The 22,054-nt window shown below is 28.0% G+C and overlaps 1 protein-coding gene across 1 annotated transcript in view; it reads left to right on the plus strand.

The window, feature by feature from the left end:
• The first annotated feature begins 13,665 nt into the window (after positions 1–13,665).
• Positions 13,666–22,054, plus strand: part of LOC130673314 (transcription factor SUM-1) — a 52,130-nt gene continuing 43,741 nt past the window's right edge. The window contains exons 1-3 of the mRNA XM_057478288.1: positions 13,666–14,248; positions 17,173–17,449; positions 21,859–22,032. Coding sequence (XP_057334271.1) covers positions 14,007–14,248; positions 17,173–17,449; positions 21,859–22,032 — 693 coding nt within the window. The 5' untranslated portion in view covers positions 13,666–14,006. The remainder of the gene's footprint in view (positions 14,249–17,172; positions 17,450–21,858; positions 22,033–22,054) is intronic.

Below are 22,054 nucleotides of genomic sequence, written 5' to 3' on the forward strand. Positions count from 1 at the left end.
ATTGATATCATTATAGATATATTTTTATTTTCATATCTTGATTCACATAAAAAAAAAAAATATAATAATTTAAAGAAAATGAGGCATAAAAAACGAAGTAAGAAATTCGTTACACGTTTTTATAGTTCATGTGGCGAAAGTAATGTCTTGGAAAAATTTTTATTCTTTCTATAAGACATCAGTGTCACTCTTTACTCTCGTAAAGCCCCGGTGAAGTAGTTACGTTAAAAGAGTAAAATAAAAAAATATAACCATAAAGTATATTATAAGAATGATCTATTACTTGTTTGATGGGACTAAAGGGTTAAGGTTTAAGGTTTCTATAATAGGCTTAACTGGTAAATATAAGTGTGGGCGAGGCTTTGGCCCCGTATGAACTTTAAGCTTTGGCAGTACAGTTAGTACCCAGATCCCTGTTTGCCGAATATCCTGGTAGAATAAGTAGGGTAGCAAGTGTGAGAGAACGAGCTAGAGAATTTTGAGATAGGGCGTGTGACCTGTTTTCCATCTCTATCATCATCGGGTCGGCAGTCGGTTCGGGGTTACCTCTACACTATACGTCTACTTTAAACTCAGGGTACTAGTGTAGTATGTAGTATACAGTCTGTAGCGTATGTAGTGTAGTAGAGTAGAGTAGCGCGCGTTTATCGTAACGTAGTATGCCGCGAGGACACACGAATACACCCCGAATGAATCCGAAACCGTTCCAGTAGAGATGTGATGAGAAGTATAGGGTTGTAGGGTAGAATTTTAGACCAATAGAGAAAGATTCTATCAAACTGGTCTCTTCTCTTCTACTAAATACTATAAATATATGTGTTCAAATAAATCAACATATATATATGGATAGTATTCTATTGTATTGTATGGAATAGATTAGTGAGTACCCCACCCTAGAATTGGTACTTGTTCTGGGGTATACCCGGTGTTGTGTATAGCATTATAGCTGAACAGGAATACTGAGTTTGAGTTGCTCCCAACCCGACCACGACCTAGCTTTACAATACACTAGGTCGTTCCAATGTGTCCTCGTCTACTTTATTCAACTGTCCTTATATTACACGTATACAAGAGATGTTATACTGGTGCTCCTCTGTCAAGAGTGCAACTGTACGAAGAACTTTCGAATAAAGAGTACGAGGGTGCGCGAGCGCATCATACTGAAAAATTAAATCTTTCAATCTCACTTATCCTTGTATTCTTGCGGCTTTTAAGATAAAACGTGTATTAAGGTTTTCGAGTATCTATGTATCATTTATAGATATATATATATGAAACGTTTAAGTTTTTTGTTAATTAGGTTGTTTTAGATTAGTGTTTTTTAAGCTCCTCTATGAAAATGGAAAATTTTGAAAAAAAAAGTTATTGGTTTCGGTTGAATTTTCGAAAATCAAATTTTCCTCTGATGACGAATGCTCGTAAACTACCAGATCGATTTGCCTCAAAATTTAATCACAGCTAAGTCTCAAACTGTCTCGAAATTTATTTATTTTTTTGACGAAGAAGTTTTTTGGGTTCGAAGAGCTAAAAATTGCGACGAATGATTGACCTTACACTTAGAAAATTAAGTAGTTATGTTTATTATCCTAAATTTTTAATTCCAATCATCTAGAATGATTCGAAAGTTTTTAAATGCAAAGATAGTTGGTGTTATAATTTTTTTTAATTGAGATAATAATATCAGGATGATCACAGTTACTATCAGGGATTGTAATTGATAGTATTACGATTCAGATGATTATAACAATCATCTAGATAATATTCACTACTATCGGATTGATTGTAAAAATTTTACCATTACTAGATGATAATTCCTATCATTTAATTTTCTGAGTGTATGGTTTAACTCTAAAACATTTAACTTTTTTTTCAGCTTGAAGAAATTTTCAAACCTAAATTTTTCTGTAGCCGTGGAGTTGTGATCAATCTAAAGCCACTGATAACTTATTCGAATGTTTAATGATATCGTAAAGTAAAAGTAAAATCTACCGTTCTTTGGCTGCCATCGAAATTGAAGACCCTGGAGTGGAGTTTTCAGAGATTGAAGTAAAAACGAAGTCAGATATTGACATTGAAAAAGTAATGGACGGTGTTGAAGTAGAGGTAGATGGTGAAGAAAGTGGAGCTGAATGGGAATTTAAAGATGTTGATTTGCCTTCTGAACTGGAAAGTAATGTCATAGCTGAAGCTAGATACTTTGCAACTCCTATCTAAAGTATTCTAACCTTACAGGTCAATAATTCTAAGCTTGCTGTTGATTATATACTTTGAATTTTTGTAAAAAGTTCATCTTTAATCTGATTGAGATAATAATAGAAAGTTCGATGCTTACTAAGCGCATTTCCCTAATACTTTTGCCAGATCACGTACCAGTTACACTTGTCTGCTGAGTATTCCGTCACTGAATACTTATTATCAGCATAACTAGAAGACTGCGGCACCAAAGACTGATCTGACTGCAGTGAACTACAATTGACAGAACGAACTCTCGACATATACAAATCTGATGTTACTTTTAAAATGTTTTCAGTAAAAATGTATGGGATTTAAAAAAAAACATTATCACAAGCAGACCGGAGCACGTTAGCCCATCTAAGCTAGTGAATATTTTTTTGTGGCTTTTAAACATCGAGTTAAAATTGTTTGGATTTATTTTGAACGAATGTGAATTTATTTTACATTAATTTCTATAAGAAAAATTTATCTTCAGGAACAGGACGACCAGCCTTGAAAAATATTTATAGAAAAATTTTAATCTATAATTTTTTTTTGAACTTTCCGCTGAGAAGACTTGAAATTTAAACAAAAGGGGGATTTATTTTTTGCAGAAGAATATTCGAAAATTGAGTTTTCAATAAAATAAAATTTTGAGGTCATCCTCATTGACTAATGGAAGTAAATAATCTGAGTTATTAATATTTTATATTCATCTGGATACTTTATAAGTGTAAATGTAGCCGACAATAGACAAATTTAAAATTATAAATAAATAGAGTAAATAATTTAAAAAATAATATTTATAAAAAATGCACTTATTAATTTCAAAATTTTTTTCTAAAAGCGTATTTTTTTTAAATTTAATTTTATTAATTATTTACTCTATTTATTAATAATAATGTCAACTTTGTCTGATATCTGCTACATTCACATTCATGATACTTTTAGCTTAAAAAATTCCAAAATTACTCTCAGATTCTCATCTAATGGCTCGTAATTTTTAAATAATTGGACTTGAGATTGTGACCTATTTCGAAGTCCGTTTATAATGTAAAACAAAAACTTTTGGCTTTTAGTTTAATCCAACTTAAAAATTTGTTACACTAAAACTAATCGTTTCTTAAATTCAACAAAAAGTAAAGAATTTTGCATTGTGATGCTGTGGATTACTCGAAATTAATTTTTTTAAATGTATTTATGTATTTTAATAAAAATATTATTAAACTTAGTTTGTGATTGTTCGCCATTTTTTTTGCAATTCAAAAATTCGAACGAATTATTTATTATTCAAAAGTACATTACTTTTGGCGCCAAAAATTGAGTTCGCAATATTGGCGAAAAAAAAGTTATAATTATAATTAATACTTCAAGTAAATAATTATAAGTAATAAATAATTTCCAGATGATAAAAAATCAATAATTAATTATTTTTTATAAGAAAAACAAAAACTTACTTTTTGTAGCTTCGTGATGAATTCGAGCTTCACTCAGCAACAAAATTTAAATAATTATTCACAATAAAATACACTGATACTAATTATAAATCACAATCACTTATAAAACACGAGTCACAATTTAAAAAAAAAAAATTTCAAAATGTCGGCATAAAAAAATCTAAATAAAAATTATTTTTACACTAATTACTCACTAAAAAAAAAAATTGAAAATTCCACACTAATGTTCACTTATCACTTTAAAACACTTTGGTATATAAATACTAGTTTATAAATTACTTGATTACAAAAAATAACTCGCAGATTTTCAATTATTTAAACGAACGACGCGAACGCCAGTACTTGGACACGACGCTAAAAAAGACGCGATGATTTAATTGTTTTATTTTGCTATTAATATTTCAACTATCGATTAAATTATTATCACGAAATGTTCGTCAAGTAGTAGAGAATATTTATAGAGAAGTGTATTAATTTATTTAAACGAAAAGACGGTCAATTTATTTATTTTATCACGAGTTAAATAAAGGTCGAACCACAGCGGTGGTGACAGTGTGAAGTTTGATACAAAATACCTGCGCAGTGGAGAGACGGTTGGCACAACCTGCGCAGTAAGAAAACAGTTGAGATGCGCGTGCGCCTGAAGCCTCTCGAAGAATTCGGAAATCGGAATCAGTCTCCCGCGAAATCAACGCTCCCATTGTCGTTGTCATGTGAACTCTGAGTAAAATAATTCATTTAATTATTATACCGGTCGATTATAAATTTAGTGTTACTTTTAAATCATTCTTTGTTTAATAAAGAACATTTCGAGATATTAAATTATGTGTGTCAGTGAGTGTAAGTTTTGATATAAATTAAATTCAGTGCGGGTTTAGCTTTCGTGTTATATGACGCCATGTTAATTGCCGGAATTTTAGTACGCGAAAAAAAATATTTAAATGTCGTAGTTTATTAAAAATTATTTTCTCGAGTGATTTTTACAATCTAGTGATCGATTAGTTGTATTCTTTTAATTTTTTGAATGAGTATTTAGTGATTTATTTATTAATTTGTGCGCGATGATGTACGAGAACTTGCAGCAGAGAAAAAAAATGGCGGGAAGAGTAAGTAGATTTGAAAACTTTTTAAGTGGAAATTTTTTTTATATTTTTATTTTTTTGACATGAAAAATTATTGAATAATTAATTTTTTTATGATAATATTATTATTTTATTTGTCATACAAACATTTATTTTGATTATTTCAATAATGAAATTTTAAATTCTCCCGCGGTTTTTAACAAGGGACGCTATACTCAAAATGGCGTAATTGCAATCGAATTTAACATGTTTACTTATTGTTTTATTTATAAAATTTATTAATTTACTTACAAATATGAATTAATGGAAATAATTAAATCTAAATAATATGGAATATTCAATTTCAAATATTATAAACGATCAATGGAAAATGATGTCAATAAATTAGCGACAATGGTTTATTTAATTGATACTTGATAGAATAATTGATCAATGTCAAGTAGGTTATGATTTAAATTATTGTAAGTAAACATTACATTTTATATTCTATAAATAATTTGCCCATGATAATAATTATTACAATTTTAATAATTAATGTCTCTCTGCTACATTTACACTCGTGTCTATCAATATATTTTCATTAAATTTCGAAAATAATTTTTTTTGAGGACGCAGACTAACAAAAAATTTAATGTCCTTTAAAATGAGTACCAACAAGCTGCACTTATTTTTAATATTTCGAAAGATATATATTTTATTTTACACAATTAAAAATACAAATATCTGTAAATACTAATAAAAATAAGTATGTCATGTTGGTACTCGTTTGTGAGGGCTTTAGATTTTCTATTTAAAAAAAATTTAGAATTATAATTTTTTTGATTTGAATAATTAATAATTTACTGATGTATAAAAATTTTTGAATATGTAGTTTTATGGGAAATTAAAAACCCTTTCAAACGAGTACCAACATGACGTACTTATTTTTAATAATTCAAAAGATGTATATAAATTTTAATTCGTAAAGATAAATATATATGTATGTCTGGAATTATCAAAAATAAATATGTCATGCCGGTACTCTTTTGAAAGAGCTTTTAATTTCCTTAAAAAAATTATATACAAAAGTTATTTTGACAATTACATACATTATAAAATTATTTTTACTCATAATTTTTACAATTATACAGTGGTTATATTTTTTTCTATTTAATAATAATTTACATGAAATCAAAAGAATCCAATCCATTACTAACCATAGAAAATTCAGATATTAATTCAATAATAGACTAATTATAAAAAATATAATGAAGTATCGATATACAAGCGGTCCACTAGTTCGATAAAATTTGAAAAAATAATTTTAAATATACTATTAATTTAAATGAACGCATTTATAGCACTGGGTTTATTAAAATACTAACTTTCTCTTTGTGCTCAGTACTTGAATAAAAAAAAAATGATGCATTAGTTAATGAAATAAAAAATGAAGACAATCAAATAATGGACTACCAACCGCGGAAAGTTTCGGGGTCTCCCTGGTCTATTGCTTTCCAAAAAAATTTTAATTTTTCTTTTATAAAAGTCAACTTGATTCATTTAAATTTAAAAACTGTCTCACTTTTCTCTTTTTTGCTCTTGAATTCTTGATAAATTTTAAATTTATGATGTTAATGTTTATGGTCGTAGAAAACTATTCTGAGTATTTGAAGTTTCATGTCCGAGTACCTGTAGTTTTTACATTGATCTATTTGCGTGTGTAATTGTGTGCGGATCCTTAACTTGTGTAAATGTTTAGTAACTTTTACTTTGTCAGTATCAAGTAGTAAACTTGTGTTTAAGTCATACAACTTTTACACATTTGAAAGTACTTGACATTATTGAGTTACAAGCTGCCCTTGCTAATATTTTAATATTCTTAGTACCTTAAAATATCAATAATTTTGTGTAAACATTTTACATTATTAAAAGAGTTTGGAAATATTTAATACAACAACAAATAAATTTTTTTGTTTGTCATTCGCGTAAAAGATGTGATGAAAGTTCAAAAAGTAAATGTTAAAAATGACTCAATTATTTTAAATTTCTGGTACTTCTACACAAAGAAAAAAAATTGATATTTTTTCCAATGTTGACATCGTATAAATAACCATGTAACAGAGGAAAGACACATGTGATTAAGTAGAAGTTTTACTATGCCAAGACGAAAATGATTCCTATGTTAGAGTTTAGAAAATTTCTATGTTATTATGGGGATTTTTACCATGTCAGCATTGGAATAATTCTTATGTACATAAAACTCTAAGAGTAATAGTTTTATTTTGTTGATTCTATTTTACATTCTCTGTAAAAAATTTGCGGAGTGAACCCGGATTAAATTCGATGTGAATTCGGATTGAACAGGGAGCGGATGACTTTTTTTTTTTCATTTAATCTACAGTACTGCCATTTTTTGTTAGTTTTCACGTGTACTCGAAGTTTCGTTCAGTTTCTTCTTGACACTGTGGCCATTTTCATCTACACTAGTCCATAACTCTGCCTGTTTTCAGAGTAACTACACACAATACTATCATTTTTTGTTAGTTTTCACGTATTCTAGCGGTAAAAATTCAAATAAATTCCGGAAAAAAAAAATTATTTTCAGTTGGACAATACTCGAAGTTTCATTCTCTTGACACTGTGACCATTTCCATCCACATTAGTCCATAACTCTGCCTGTTTTAGGAGTAACTACACACAATACTATCATTTTTTGTTAGTTTTCACCTATTCTAGCGGGAAAAATTCAAATAAATTCTGGAATAAAAAATTTATTTTCGGGTGGACGATACTCGAAGTTTAGTCCTCTTGACACTGTGACAATTTTTTAGCAGTAGTAAATAATAGTATATTGTGTGACAAGGGATGAAACAAGACGATTTCAGACTAGGGTGAGGTTGGCTGCCCGAGTCGCAGGCGAGGGCTGACATCACCCGCAGTCTGAAATCGTGTTTTATCCTGAGTCACACACTATATTTTTTATGATTACCTGCATCGGGACTTCAAGATTCAGTGTCAGCAGCCAGTAAGAAACAAGTTAATTTCAAGCCAATGATGCGGAGAACTGTTAGAGAATGAGAAATATGTGATTTACAGTCACTTATTAAATAGTAAATAAGATAAAAATATTATTTTCACTGATTTTTTATTAATTATTTTTGGTTAATTAAAACTGTCACTTAAAAAATGAAATGAGTAAACTGAAGTGACAAGTGAACAAATGAGAGTAATAAGGCTGCAAATGAACATTAAATACAACTGAGACTGGGAAAAAACACGCATGTTTCTGCTCACTGTATGAAGGTATTTTTGAATTACGAATTTGCTAGCAGTTGTTTGCAGCATCGGCTTGAAATTAGCTTATTTCAACGGGCTGTAGAGACCCTGAAACTTCAAGTTTCGATGCTGGTATCATGAAAAAAAAAATAAATAAATAAATTTTGATAAAAAACTATTGCATCATGAAAATGATATTTTATAAAACTTGAATATAACAATATTTTAAATAGACAGAAAAACAAAAACAAAAACCATGAATAAATAAATAAATAAAATAAATTGGTAGAACAAAAGTCTCTAGTGAGTACAAGTGTTATATGTTCTGAAAATTTAACGGGCGACCCAGTTTTAAAAGGCAATATATTTCGATATTTCCAATAACTCTGAAAAATTTTACTCTCCTGTCTTGTGCGCGCTCATTCATGCGACATCTATTCTATACAAGACATTTTCCTTTTTCTTTTTTATTTAACGAATAAAACTTGCGTTTTCTTTATATTTATTTTGTTTGCTATCATTTTCAATGCTACGTCATCATTCGACTATTGTCGTAAAAAGTAAAAAAAACAAAAATAAAACAAGAGTTTTCTATAGTTGACAGAAGACGTTTTGGCTCCTTAGAGATATTCTGCTTCAAGTTATCACTTAAATGAAAAAGAATGTCAGCTCAAACCAAAATCTCTTTCTTTTGATTTTTTGCTTTCTACTCCATCGATTTTTTTTTAAATGTGAAATCATGAAAATTCAATTATTTGATATTAACTGTTAATTTATATAAATATCACAATGCAAATATTAAATCCAGTAGTCTCATATTTTATTCTACTCTTTGCTAGTATATGTTTAAGCAACTTTCATCTGATTGGGTAGTCGAATAAATCAATGACTGGTGTGCTATCCTGGGTATTTAAATTAATAATAAATGTATGAACTCACGTAGAGATAACTCGATACGTAGAAAATATTACAATTGTGATCAATGTACGAGAAAAAAAATTTATATTATTATCTCAACATTATCACTTGTCACATTGTAAAATATCTGTCTTTATAAGTTATTTTATATTCAAAATTGTCGGAAAAAAATCAAATAAAGTCAATGAAAATATTTGTTACTGATTAAAAGAACGGCGATTATATATATATATATATATTTTTTTTTTTTTGTCAAAAAGAGAATCTGAGACATAAAGGCTCATCTTAAAAAATTATAAACTCAAAAAAATATAAAGGCTCAAAAAAAAAATTTATTTCTTAATTAGGATGCTAGCACACAAAAGTGAAGGAACAAAATTTTTTTTCACAACACCGAGCCCTGCGTCTAGATTTTCTATGTATTTTCTATGGAATTTCTGAGACAACGTCTTCTGGAAGAATGCTAGCATACAAAAGTGAAGGAACAAAATTTTTTTTAGATGTTTCAAATCGCTTTTAAGTAATTATAGATTTGAATGATAATTTTTTGAAGGAAAAAAAATCTTCACGAAAATTTTTGAATACTTCATTCTGCCTAATCCACTCTATATCTATATTGGAAAAATTTTAATGAAAAAACATTGTTGCAATTTAAAAATGATCTATATTATTAAGAGAATAAGGAAAATTTTGTTCCCGCCATATCTATATGATAGAATTAGTTAATGTTAGTGAAATTTGTATCATTAGATAGGTCTTGACTTGAATTTGTGCCTTTTCATAGTTTGAACTCCTTTTGATTGCCAAGTATTGAGATGAATAGATTTATCTACATCATTCGAATTACATTTAAATTACGCGAGAAAAAAGACGATCGTATTTATTTTCTTTAAATAAATAAATACTTTAATTATTCTGTCACTAAATATGACTGAATGTCACTGAATATATAGCTATATTATTTATATCGCGTTACTTATTCCAAAATGACAGATTTTCATACTCCCTTTTGGTTTTAGGAAGCTTCTCAAAGCCAAAAAAGTGTGCATAGAAAAAAAAAAGGATTCATTGACACAAAAAATTTTTACTCGCCTAAAGAAAATTTTTACTTACCCCAAGAAATTTTTTGCATTGTGAATTGAAAACAAAAATTTATTTAGAACTAGAAAAAATTATTTGATGCAAGGAATTATTTCTTGACCAAAAAAATCTTTTCTCGCCCCAAGACAATTTTTGTATTTAATTCATAATGCATAAAATTTCTTGGTGCAAATTAAAATTTTTTGCGGCAAGAAATCCTTTTTTTCTGAGAATTTTATAAATATAGTAGTGATATTTAAACAGTCACGTAGTGACTGCAGGTTGCTCGTAAAAATTATTCAACATTTAAAAAATTTATTCAAACATTTTTTAAAAGCAATTCAAGCTCATTTTCCGCTTTTAATATTTCATCACGGAAAATTAATTCGAAATATTTGTAATTATATGGATGTGTATATGTTTGGATGAAATGTGTATCTAAAGTCACACGGGTCAGAGTGAAATTTACGGTCGAGTCGGTTAAATACTGGTGTGGACTAGTGTGCTCATATGAGCGTAAGTAGATTAACCACAGTCAAAGTATCCGAGAATTGGCAAGTGTAAAAAAGTGGCCACATAATCTCGCGGTTTGCTTACTATGAGTATGCTCAATATTTATTAAAACATAAAAAACGGAAAAAGAAAATAAAATAAAGTGAAATAACAGACTATAAATTAACACGTTTACTTTGAAAATTTTTTAAAATAAATTTTCTCACAATAAAATTGAGAAAATCATTAAACAAGATATTGAACTTGCAATTAAATAATCGAGTTTCATTTATAATTGAATAATATTGTTGGATTAAGAATAATGAATTATTGATTAACGCTGTCAAATTTTTATCGACGAGTCGGTGTAAGTCTACGAACTTTTATAAATGCTCGTGATAAATTATTTTACTCCCTGAAACCTAATTAATTTATAAAGTTGTTTTAAAATAAAACAAAATTTATCGAGATTAAATTATTATAAGAGATGAGTTCGTTAACCTGCATTAATAAATTACAATTTAAGGATTTTAATTATTTATTAATTCAATAATTAACGAGTTTTGTAATCTTGTTAAATATTATTTTCTACCTTATTATCATAAGGTCTTATTATACAGGGTAATCTTGAGCAGAGTGAAATCCCATTCTGGAGACAATGCAAACTTTTTTTCTATAAAAGTGTTTAAATTATAATTTGTATAGAAAAATGGTGTAAGTTAATTAGCTCGGAAAAAATGGCCAACTTTAAATTATCAGTAATTTTTTTTTTTAACGACATTATTTTATTAAAAACTGGAAAAGTTGATATTGAGGTCAATCGGGTCATGATTGTCAGAAAAAAAACTATTCTCTGAAAATTTGAAATTCATTGCCCTAACCAACTCGCCCCACCTTTTGTAGAAACCGTAATTAAGCATTTTTAAATAAAAATAATTTTTGTTTCTCATAAAAGTAAAAATAATTCAAAATCTATAAATATACTTATATTTTAAGGAGGCTTATTTTGCCTCACATTTGGATTTTTTTTTATGATCCTGAAGTTAGCAGACAATTAACAATTTTTGAATTTCTTTCTTAAGGGGATACGCTACCGGACCTCTTTCTCACACTCAGAAAAATAAACGGGACTATCTTTGTTGCACTCGTTGAGTAAATGAGAATTTTAAAACAATTTTTCTTAGAAACGAATTAGAATTTTTTAAAATACTAAATTTCTAGCCCTCTGTTAAGGTTTTAAAAAACGCTAAAGAGTCTCTATTTTAGGTTTCTAGTGTTTGTCCTTAAATGAAATTGAATTGAAAATCAGTTACCGTTACCCCTTAACAAATCAATTACAAAAAAATAAAAATATGCACATTTAGATAATTGTGAAAACGACAGGTGCAATTTTTTCAAATATTTTTTTTTTTTTTATAATTTATCGTTTAAAGAAAAATCTAAAAATTATTAGATGTCGGCTAACTTTAGTCACATATTTTTTTACTCGGTCATGTCGATACCGAATAATTATATATCGATTTAAAAAAAATCAAAACGAATGAAAAAACTTACGCTAGTGAAATTTTTTTAGGGGGCCCAATTTGCCTCCCCATACCTCAATTAAAATTTTTTTTGTTCATTAAATTGTTCATAAAAGAATAAGTAAATAATACCCAGTACATAAAAAATTAACTCATGTAATCTAGAAAATTTTCTAAAAATACTTTATTGATGAATGAAAAAAAAAAAAAAACTCATAGCACAATATCAGACAGGAAAGTAGGATGAGTTGTTAATAACTGTTCCGCAGTATTATATTTCGTCCGTTCAGGAAATAAATCAGGACATTTGTTCAGATAAAAATCTAAAAAATAAATAAAGTAATAAATTTATTGACAGAACAATTAAACTTGTCAAATGAAAAATTAGACATATAAATTAAACGTGATTGGCGTCTGACGATAACCAGCAATGTACAACCTCAAACTCGGTTTTCCGTGTCTGGTCTTCTGGATTATTGCCAAGATAATTTTAGATTTTATTCGACGCTCAATAGACCATTCTAATTCCCCGAATCTGCCATGCACACCTTCCCAATTGACGTTGTACTACACGTTTTTAAGCATTTGCACGACAGACGTCAAGACCAAACGAACATGCGGATAAACAAAAATCTCATCTCTATAATGACTACCGCATTATTATTATTATCTTTATTAAATTTAGTTACACAAATAAATTTGTCTTTATCAATAAACTTTTTTTTATCGACATCTTTATCTATTTCTTTTTTTATTTAAAAAATAATCAAAGTATCAGTAAAAATTTAAAGAGGGGAAACTGGAGTAAAAAGAGATTTCTTTGAGATGAAAAAAATTTTTCTTGCTTAAAAATACTCAGTTCTAGTTCATAGAAAAAAATGGGGCAAGTTAATCAGCCCAAACAATTTAAATCCCAAATTTTTATTTTTTTTTACTGTTTGTCACTTGAATTATTTTTAAAAAAACGAAAAAAACCAAATCAGGTAAAATGGATAGCTACCGAATTTTTTTGTGGCCCATTTTACCTCAAAATCAAGTTTTTCCAGTTTTCACTGAAATACAAATGACAAATTGTAAAAATAAAAAATAATTGCCCGGTGTCTTGTATAAAAAAACGAATTTGCTTGAAGGATAATTATGATAAAATATATAAATAATTAAAATGAATGTATTTGTTGGAATTGTTTGGTCCATTCAGTTTATTAAGTGAGGCAAGAAAGTCTCGAGGGTGAATCAGTGACTGAGAGAATGATGCAAAGTAATCGTACGCACTATTCAAAATCTAGCTATACAAATATACAGATATCTAAAAGACTTTAAACATGAATATACATAAATACATATACATATATATTAGTTTTAATTAATGATTAAGACCCAGCCCATGTAGGAAATTCAGCCAAACTAATGCATCTATGACAAGGTAGTAGGCGGGGCCTGCGGTGGGTCTAAGTTAATTTTCAGTTTTCAATTGGCCGGGAATTTTAAAAATAGTCGGGACTGGGCTGTGACTGTGACACATGTAACACGTAAATATCCACACTTATGTATGTCCCCTTCTCCCCCGTTGGGAATATATCCAGGGTGCCAAAAGATACATACACTCTGGATTCAGAGATGAGGAGAGAGAAAAAAGATCCGAGATCTGAGATCAGAGATGAGAGCAACACTTAAGACTAAGAAGAAACTCTCAAAGTAAGACCATGTGCCACAGACGGGGACATTACTCGAACTCGTGTCGGATGCTATAAGCTTTAACTTTTCACTCTCATTTCAGACTTTGAGCTTTTCGGACGGTGTAAAACACACGATATTAAGTTTCCCAAGTGTCGAAAAATTTTTTTATCGATTGTTGTATTCATTATTTTTTTTTATGTGAACTGTGTCGTTATGAATTAATCAGTGCAGTGTCCGTGGATTATTATTATTATTTTTTTAGTGTAAAAAAAAAATTTTTAAGTTTCCATCGAATTTATACCCGTGAAATGATGACCCTGATGACAGACGTAGGAGGTTACTCGTATGAAAGTCGAGCCTCTTATGACGGCTATCACTCACATCATCGTCATCGGCATTTTTATAACAACCCAGACAATGAATATATACAAAGTTATGTTGCCGTAAGGGATGATGACCGTAATAATCATCATACAAGAACAAGAAGTGCTGATAGTTCAACTTCCCCAGAAAGTATTACTGGCCACTATCGTCACGATAATTTAATCAGGTCTTATATTTTTTTTTTTTATTATAGTATACTGCAAAGTTGACTTTAAATTTTATTACTTCATTATAAATTTATATTTTATAATGCAATGTAAGAATGGAAGCTATGAAAAGATTTAAGTCAATTGAAATGAGATAATAAAAATGGTAATTTTCTCTTGTCTATGGAATAAGAAATTTTTTTATTTGTAAATGTCAACTTGTATTTTACAAATTAACTCAATACTTTAATATTCATAACTTTATGGAAAATTATAAATATTATTTTAATTATTATGAGAAAAAAAATAATAATACACGGAAAAAAATGATGCTCAAAATTTTAATAGTTTGTAGTTTATTTTTAATTTAAAACTAGTATATTTGTATACTAATAACAAACCAGGAACATTATATATTACAAAATGGCTATTATTTATATTAAAATTTGATACACATAGAAGAGCAAAATTTGTAATTTCGTATATTAAAATTAATATAAAAAAGAATCGATAGATAGGTATCTATCTACAGTTATTACTATTCAAATAAACATAGAAAAATTTACCACTTATTCGATTTATGTATACAATAAATTAATTTATAATAACGAATAAATAACATTTTATATTAATTATTAGTTAATGGGATAGAATTTATAAAATAAGAGTTAAAAGTTTTCGGTATTTTTATGAGCACAAAATCAGTATCTAGGATACTAATTTTTCATTTTATTATTTACCACTTATTCGATTTCTGTATATTGTAAATGAATTTATAATGATGAATAAACGATATTTTAAGCTAATAATTGATCAGTGATATCGAATTTATAAAATAAAAGTTAGTAACTTTTGAAATTTTTCGGCTGGAAAAATCAGTATCTAAGATAGCAATTCTTAATTTGACCAATCATTACTTTTTAATAGATGTATTCCATAAATTAATTAATTTTCACTAATAAGTCACGTATTTATATATCTAAAAGTAATAATATTTACTTACTTTTTGAAATAATTTATAGTAGTTTTTAGGAATCTACAAAAATTAGTAAACTACTTTGCATTAAGTACTTAATAGTACTAATTATTGATAAGAGATTCCACTTTTTACTATTATTTATTAATTTTTAATATTCTGTTTTTTTTCCGTGTAGTATAGTTTATTTGATTGAGATTTTTGCGCGATACGATTTATTTATTTAGTTTTTTTTTATTTTAATGTAGTGTAGGATAATAAGAAGAGAATATCGAGAGGTATTTTTCTTGGCTGTAGAATTGTCTAGTTGACACATTTATCGGTACAGTAACGAAAGTAGGATCGAAAGTGTATCACGATGTAAAAGTGTATAAGGATGAAGTTGATCTCTGACGTGTCAAGAGACTGACGATTGCTTTATTGGCCTTTAAACTGTTTTCACTTTATACATATATTATACATATACTCTTTAAACATAATATATATCATTACTCTACTTATCGTATTAAAATATTGCTATAGAGTATAAATTATGATGATAATAATAATAATAATATGATATTTTAAAAGTACTTGTGGGAATAATCAATGAAAAAGCTATAAATATAAAAATTTATGATCCATATGTGTAGTATCATATTCTGGCTGAATTTTCGAAGACTGGATACCTTGAAAAATGGGTAAAAACAAAAGTTTTTTATAAAATTTACGTACGTAGAAATTTTAGGTGGACCGAAGTATTCGGTGTGTAGAGAATTTGATTAGAATTTGAAATTTTTATGAATTATGGGAGTAATTTGAAGTATACAGGGTAAAATGGGGCCTGCAAATTTTAATATAATAAAATAAAAAAAAGCGATTGCATCTTTCTCTGGAAAAATAATTTTTATTAAATTTATTGATAAATTTTTGGAGATTTATCGAATTATGTGAAATAAAAACACGCGCAGTAATTAAAACTATAGAAAAAAAATTTGTGGTTTTCCCTCTTGCCCCGGAATTAAAGAATTTTTTTAATTAAATTTATGGTAAAATGATGACAGAATCGCAATATGAAAAATGTGTAACACAACGTATATCTTACCGAAATCGACTAGTAATATGTTGACGTTCTCATCAACAAATTTTTGAAAAAAATCATTTCTTAAACGATAAAAAATATTTGTTAAATACAAAAAAATGATGTTTAAGAAATGATTTCTTAAAAACTAAGAAATCTTTTTTAAATGCTAAGAAATCCTTCTATCAGTGCAGGACAAAATTTTTTTGCTGTCAACTCATAATGCAAATAATTTATTGTGGCGAGTTAAAATTTTTTGCACTAAGAAATTATTTTTTTTATGTCTTAGCTCGTTATGCATTTATGTATAATTTTTAAATTATAACGATTGCTGCACAAAAATCATCTGCTTCCAACACCAAAAATTTTCAGAAGACCGATACGTAAAATAATGATTGCAAAAAATATTTTTATGTATACATTAACAAGGAAATTTTATCTTGGACAAGAATATCGATGCATGTTTAAATTTATTTTTTTTTTTAATTAAAAACCTTCTGCTTCTCTACTCCTGTAAAATTATTTAAAAAATAATTGAGTTAAACGGCTAATTATTGAGAGTTGATACCATCGATCATATAAATTTCAATTTATATTTCGAGTGCAAATATTATTACAAAAAAAAGAAATGATCGATATTAAATTATGTGTGATATATACTGTATGCAATATAATATAACAAGATGGAAAATGTATAATAAAACATACGTGGCAAAGGCATAGATATGATGTTACACGTGGTCGTATAGAGAGCATTATAATGATCATACATATGTACATATATTACGTTTTCTAAATATATATCGGTTTTTCATACGGGAAATGTCGTCGAATAGTTTTAAAAGCAATTAATTTAATTAACTAATGATTTAAATTTTAATAAGATGTTATGGTAATTTTGCTTTCAGATCCCAATTTCGTTACATACCAGACTCAGACGATGCTTCGTCAGTGGTGTCAGCCGACGCGTCAGCAGATCCAGAATCAGCTTCGGCAGATGGCGATGAAACTAATGAAAGTGAGCAGGGAATTGAACATGTCCCACATCCCCATGTATTAGACGCGACTTCACCTCACGGGGCACGAAGATGTCTTCTGTGGGCGTGTAAGGCTTGTAAAAAAAAAACTGTAACCGTTGACAGGAGGAAAGCTGCTACATTACGTGAAAGAAGGCGCTTGAGAAAGGTTAGTTTTATTAAATATTCACATTTTTTTATGTTAATTTACAGACGGCGATTTATATAAAAAACTCTAAGAAGTTTTGCGGGAATTAATTAAAATTTAAAATTGACGTCTTCACTTTTCATAAAACTAAAAAATATTTTTTTCGTAACATTTTAAATTTTGAACAAAATAATTTATAAATTCTATTGATATCACTAATAATTTAATTATCATATAGAAATTTTCTTTCATGGGCAAGTCGAACTTTTTTTAAATTTTGACGGGAAAAAATTCAGATTGAGATTCTAGTATTTTATGAGCGTAAGAAAAGACCCACTGTTACAGTGGCCAAGATATTGGACAGGTTTATTAACTATAAGAGGAAGGTCTAGTGTTTAAGTCCGGAACTCGACGCTATAAAACGGCTATAAGCGGATAGGAAGTAAAATGGATTAGGCAAAAAGTGAGCAATTGTAACAGTATCCATACGGAACATATACTACTGTAGGCATGATAAATATTTGTTTCGTATACTTCTACTCTGTAAAAAATCGGGAGTGAATTTGGAGTGATTGCCGATTTTATTTAAATTCTAATTCACTCAGAGTTTCGGAGTTTAAAAAAAAAATCACTCGGCTACGGAGCAAATAGAGAGTTTGTCTTTACGCGGAGTTAATAAATATTTTAATATTTAATAAAATTATATAAAAAGTGTTAAGTAACTGTATCGGTAATAAATAGTTAGCAGAAATTCTTATCAAATAATTTAAATACTTCGTAAATATTTAAAAATTTTAATTATTTATTCTCTTTATTAATTATAGATACAAATAATTAACATACTAAATTTAATAGATTTTTAAAAGTTGTAATTGGTATTAAAATAAACTTAGAAAATGTAAATAATTTCTTAAGTATTTGGTTAATTAATAGAAAAGCTGTCTTGTAATTTAAAAGAAGTTATTAATAGAATGACTCAACTTGTGTAACATGTGCCCGAGGTTCATTACCATGTATAACGATTTACGATACAATAAACCTTTGAAAAGTATCGTAAAGTTTTAAACATTTAAGTACTCATTAAAACAACTTGCAACCTGCACAAGTCTGTAATTGTAAGGACTACCAACCTTCAAAAAAACTAGAATGAGCACAAATTTATCAATATAAATATCTACATTCCCTCTTTATTTCCCTGCACCATAGATACAAAATAGTACATTTCCGAATTGAAACGGCATATATATTTTCATTTATTTTGAAAATTAAAAATTATAATTATTTATCTCATTGTTTTAGAGACATGATTTCAAAGTATACACAAATATAAGCTCTTATTAGTCTTTATTCAATTTTTTCGGAAATTTATATATGTAATTTGTCTATTAAAAATTGACAAACTTCCTATAGAAAAAAAACTTTTTGATAGATGATTTGTTTGACTCCAGGAAACAATATTTTAAATATACGGAAACCCCAATCTCAAATTCCCGTGTAAAAAAAATTCGTTCCAAAAAGATTCAAAAAAAGTTCCGCATGTGGAACTTCTAAACATGAGACAAATTAGAACTTCGAATGGAACTTTTTTGGAACGTTAGTAATTTTGATGGTAAAAAAAAAGTTTTTATGAGCAAATTTAGAGTCAAAAAGAACATTCTTGGAACTTTTTTGGAATTTTATATGGTCATTCCAAAAAAGTTCCAAGAACGTCCTTTTTTGACTCTAAATTTGCTCATAAAAACTTTTTTTTTACCATCAAAATTACTAACGTTCCAAAAAAGTTCCATTCGAAGTTCTAATTTGTCTCATTTTTAGAAGTTTCATATGCGGAACTTTTTTGGAATCTTTTGGGAACGAATTTTTTTTACACGGGTTATATTTTAACCCTTAAATGACACTTCTGTAAAATTTCATGTGTCATACGGTGACATTTTGACCCTAACGTGAAAAGATGACCAAGAATTTTTCAACTTTAACTTAACTTTTTAATATTTCTGATTTTCACAAGGTCTCAATCTTGATCGTATATTATTTGTATTAGAAAATAGAAAAAAAATTAATAAACAGTCTGAGGTCAAAATGGTACCTGGTGTCATTTAAGGGTTAGATCAAGGAGGAAAAATTTTCAAATTGAAAATTCAAATATTTTATTTTAAATGAGATTTTGTGACCTTGTAAAAAAAGAAATTTTGTAAATATATATATATATATTTACTAAATACAACTAAATATATCTATACAAATACATGGAGTGATCGGGTACTAGTTCCCTGATCGGGTACTAGGTTTTATACCTTAAATAGATGTACATAAATTTAAATTTATTTAAATAGATGTATAGAGATCAATATAAATCTAAAATTTAAAAACATCAGATCTACTTTGATCTCATTAATAATAAATTATTTTCTGGGATATCTGAGGATTCTTAAAAATTTTTTAAATCATTCATCATACGATTTTTGAAAAGTATATTGCACACATAAAGAGAAAAGTAGGATATTTTTAATTTAACATCGGTAAAATATGAAAATGAATATAGAAGTTCAATCATAAAATAAATATAATTAGTGATAATGTAAGTAAAGCGTGTCAGATTGAAATTGTCATTGTTTGTGATTAAAAGTAATTTCGGAGAGACGCTCAGTTAAATTAAAGTTTGACTAAAGTAGACAGAGAATACCGATAAAATTTAGTTGCATGCCGTTCCACATCCCTTATCGTTTCATCAAACTCGATAATTAGATAGCATCAGAGTCAGAGCACAAGTTCGAAGGTTCTTCAGCTTGTTGCAAGTATACTGCCATCATCTGAAAATTGAATCTCGTTGAGTTTAATTGCTGATGGTATTTACCGAAAATTTAACATTGCTTTCTCAAATATTAACTTGTATTATTTACAAGCATTTATATCTTCATCTATAATTCCAGAAATTATGCTTAAAGTTGACTACCTAAGATAACTTTCGGTGACATCACAAATAATTTTATTTTTTAATTTACGTGATCAGGTTTTTTTCTGTATACTAAACTATCGTATACATATATTTAGTATGTTAAACTCCGTGTAAAAAAAATTGTTAAAAAAAGGTTGAAAAAGTGTTGGCTATTCTAAACTTCAAAACGTGACACAACGACGAACTTTTTTTGAACGTTTTTTAAACTTTTGAAACTTCAAGAGAAAAATTAATAAATATCCTCATACACGGAAAGAAAAAAATAGTAATGATCACCATTCTACATAGTAACCAGACGCCTTTGCTACGTAGAATAGGATTTCTTACCATTTTTCTGGTTTAAATTACTATGTTACATTGAAACAAGTTAAATGGTAAAAATCGCTATATAGCATGGGAATCAGGGCTATATGTAGAATCCTAGTCAGTCCCATGCTTGAGTAGCTGTCATTACAGTTTAATAAATATATATGAGACAACGAAGTAAACAAACGAAGTAAATAAATTGTTTATTACTAAATAAACTAATTTTTAAAATTATTCTTTATCTTTTATCAAAATATGATATTTCATTATGATCAATATTATAATTATTTCGATAAATTAATTCAATTTCTTCATATATTTAAAGTAACTTGAGTTATTTATTTTGTCATAACCTTATTTTAGTCATGACTATTTACATAGTTCTCTCGACAATCTAGAATGGTAATCATTCCTATGCTAGGATAGTTAACGTTACCATGTAAAATTAGGGAAATTACTCTGTCCCGTGACGCTCGACACTAAAAACTCCTCGTTACTATGTAACATAGTAATGGTTTCCATTCTACATAGGAATTATAACTATTCTTTTCTCTTCGTGTATTATTAAGATATGCTAAAATGAAAAACGTTTAGAAATAGTTCGAAATCAGCTTTTTTCTGAACGTATTTTGCCCTGAAAAATTTTAATTTGTAGTATTAAGTAAATTACTTTTTTCTGAGTATTTTCAGTAATTTGAAAATCATCTAAAAAAGTTCGTCATTGTGTCACGTTTTGAAGTTTAGAATAGTCAACACTTTTTTAACCTTTTTTCAATAATTTTTTTTTTACGCGGGATATTAGATACATCATTTATATCAGCAAGTGATATTTATTTAGTATCAATCCATTCAAATCTAGCACTGATACAAGATTTTTATAAAGTCGTATTACTTGAGTACGACTTTTTTCCGTGTATGTAGAAACTCTAATCTGAATTTAAACTTGATTTAAAAATCATAAAAAAAACCGAATTTAAATTTGATTTAATAAAAAATTGAATCCATTTTAAATGGTTTTAAAAACCCACTTGCATTCAATTCGATAGTAAAGAGAGAATCTCATTGTCTTTTTAAGGGTGGGAGAGGAACGAAATAATTTGAATAGACCCAAAGTCACTCAGATAAAAGTTTATTTAAATAAAAAAAAAAAATGATTTTATTTTTTCAGGTAAATGAAGCCTTTGAAGTGCTAAAGAGACGTACAAGTAATAATCCAAATCAACGATTACCCAAAGTTGAGATATTAAGAAATGCGATCGAGTATATCGAAAGCCTCGAAGCACTTTTACAAGGAAACCGGGGATCGGGAAACTCAGCAGACCATGTCGCTGCGGATAATACGGTGAGCAAACTCATTATTGAAC

This window comes from Microplitis mediator, chromosome 8 (assembly GCF_029852145.1).
Source record: "Microplitis mediator isolate UGA2020A chromosome 8, iyMicMedi2.1, whole genome shotgun sequence".
NCBI classification, from domain to species: domain Eukaryota; kingdom Metazoa; phylum Arthropoda; class Insecta; order Hymenoptera; family Braconidae; genus Microplitis; species Microplitis mediator.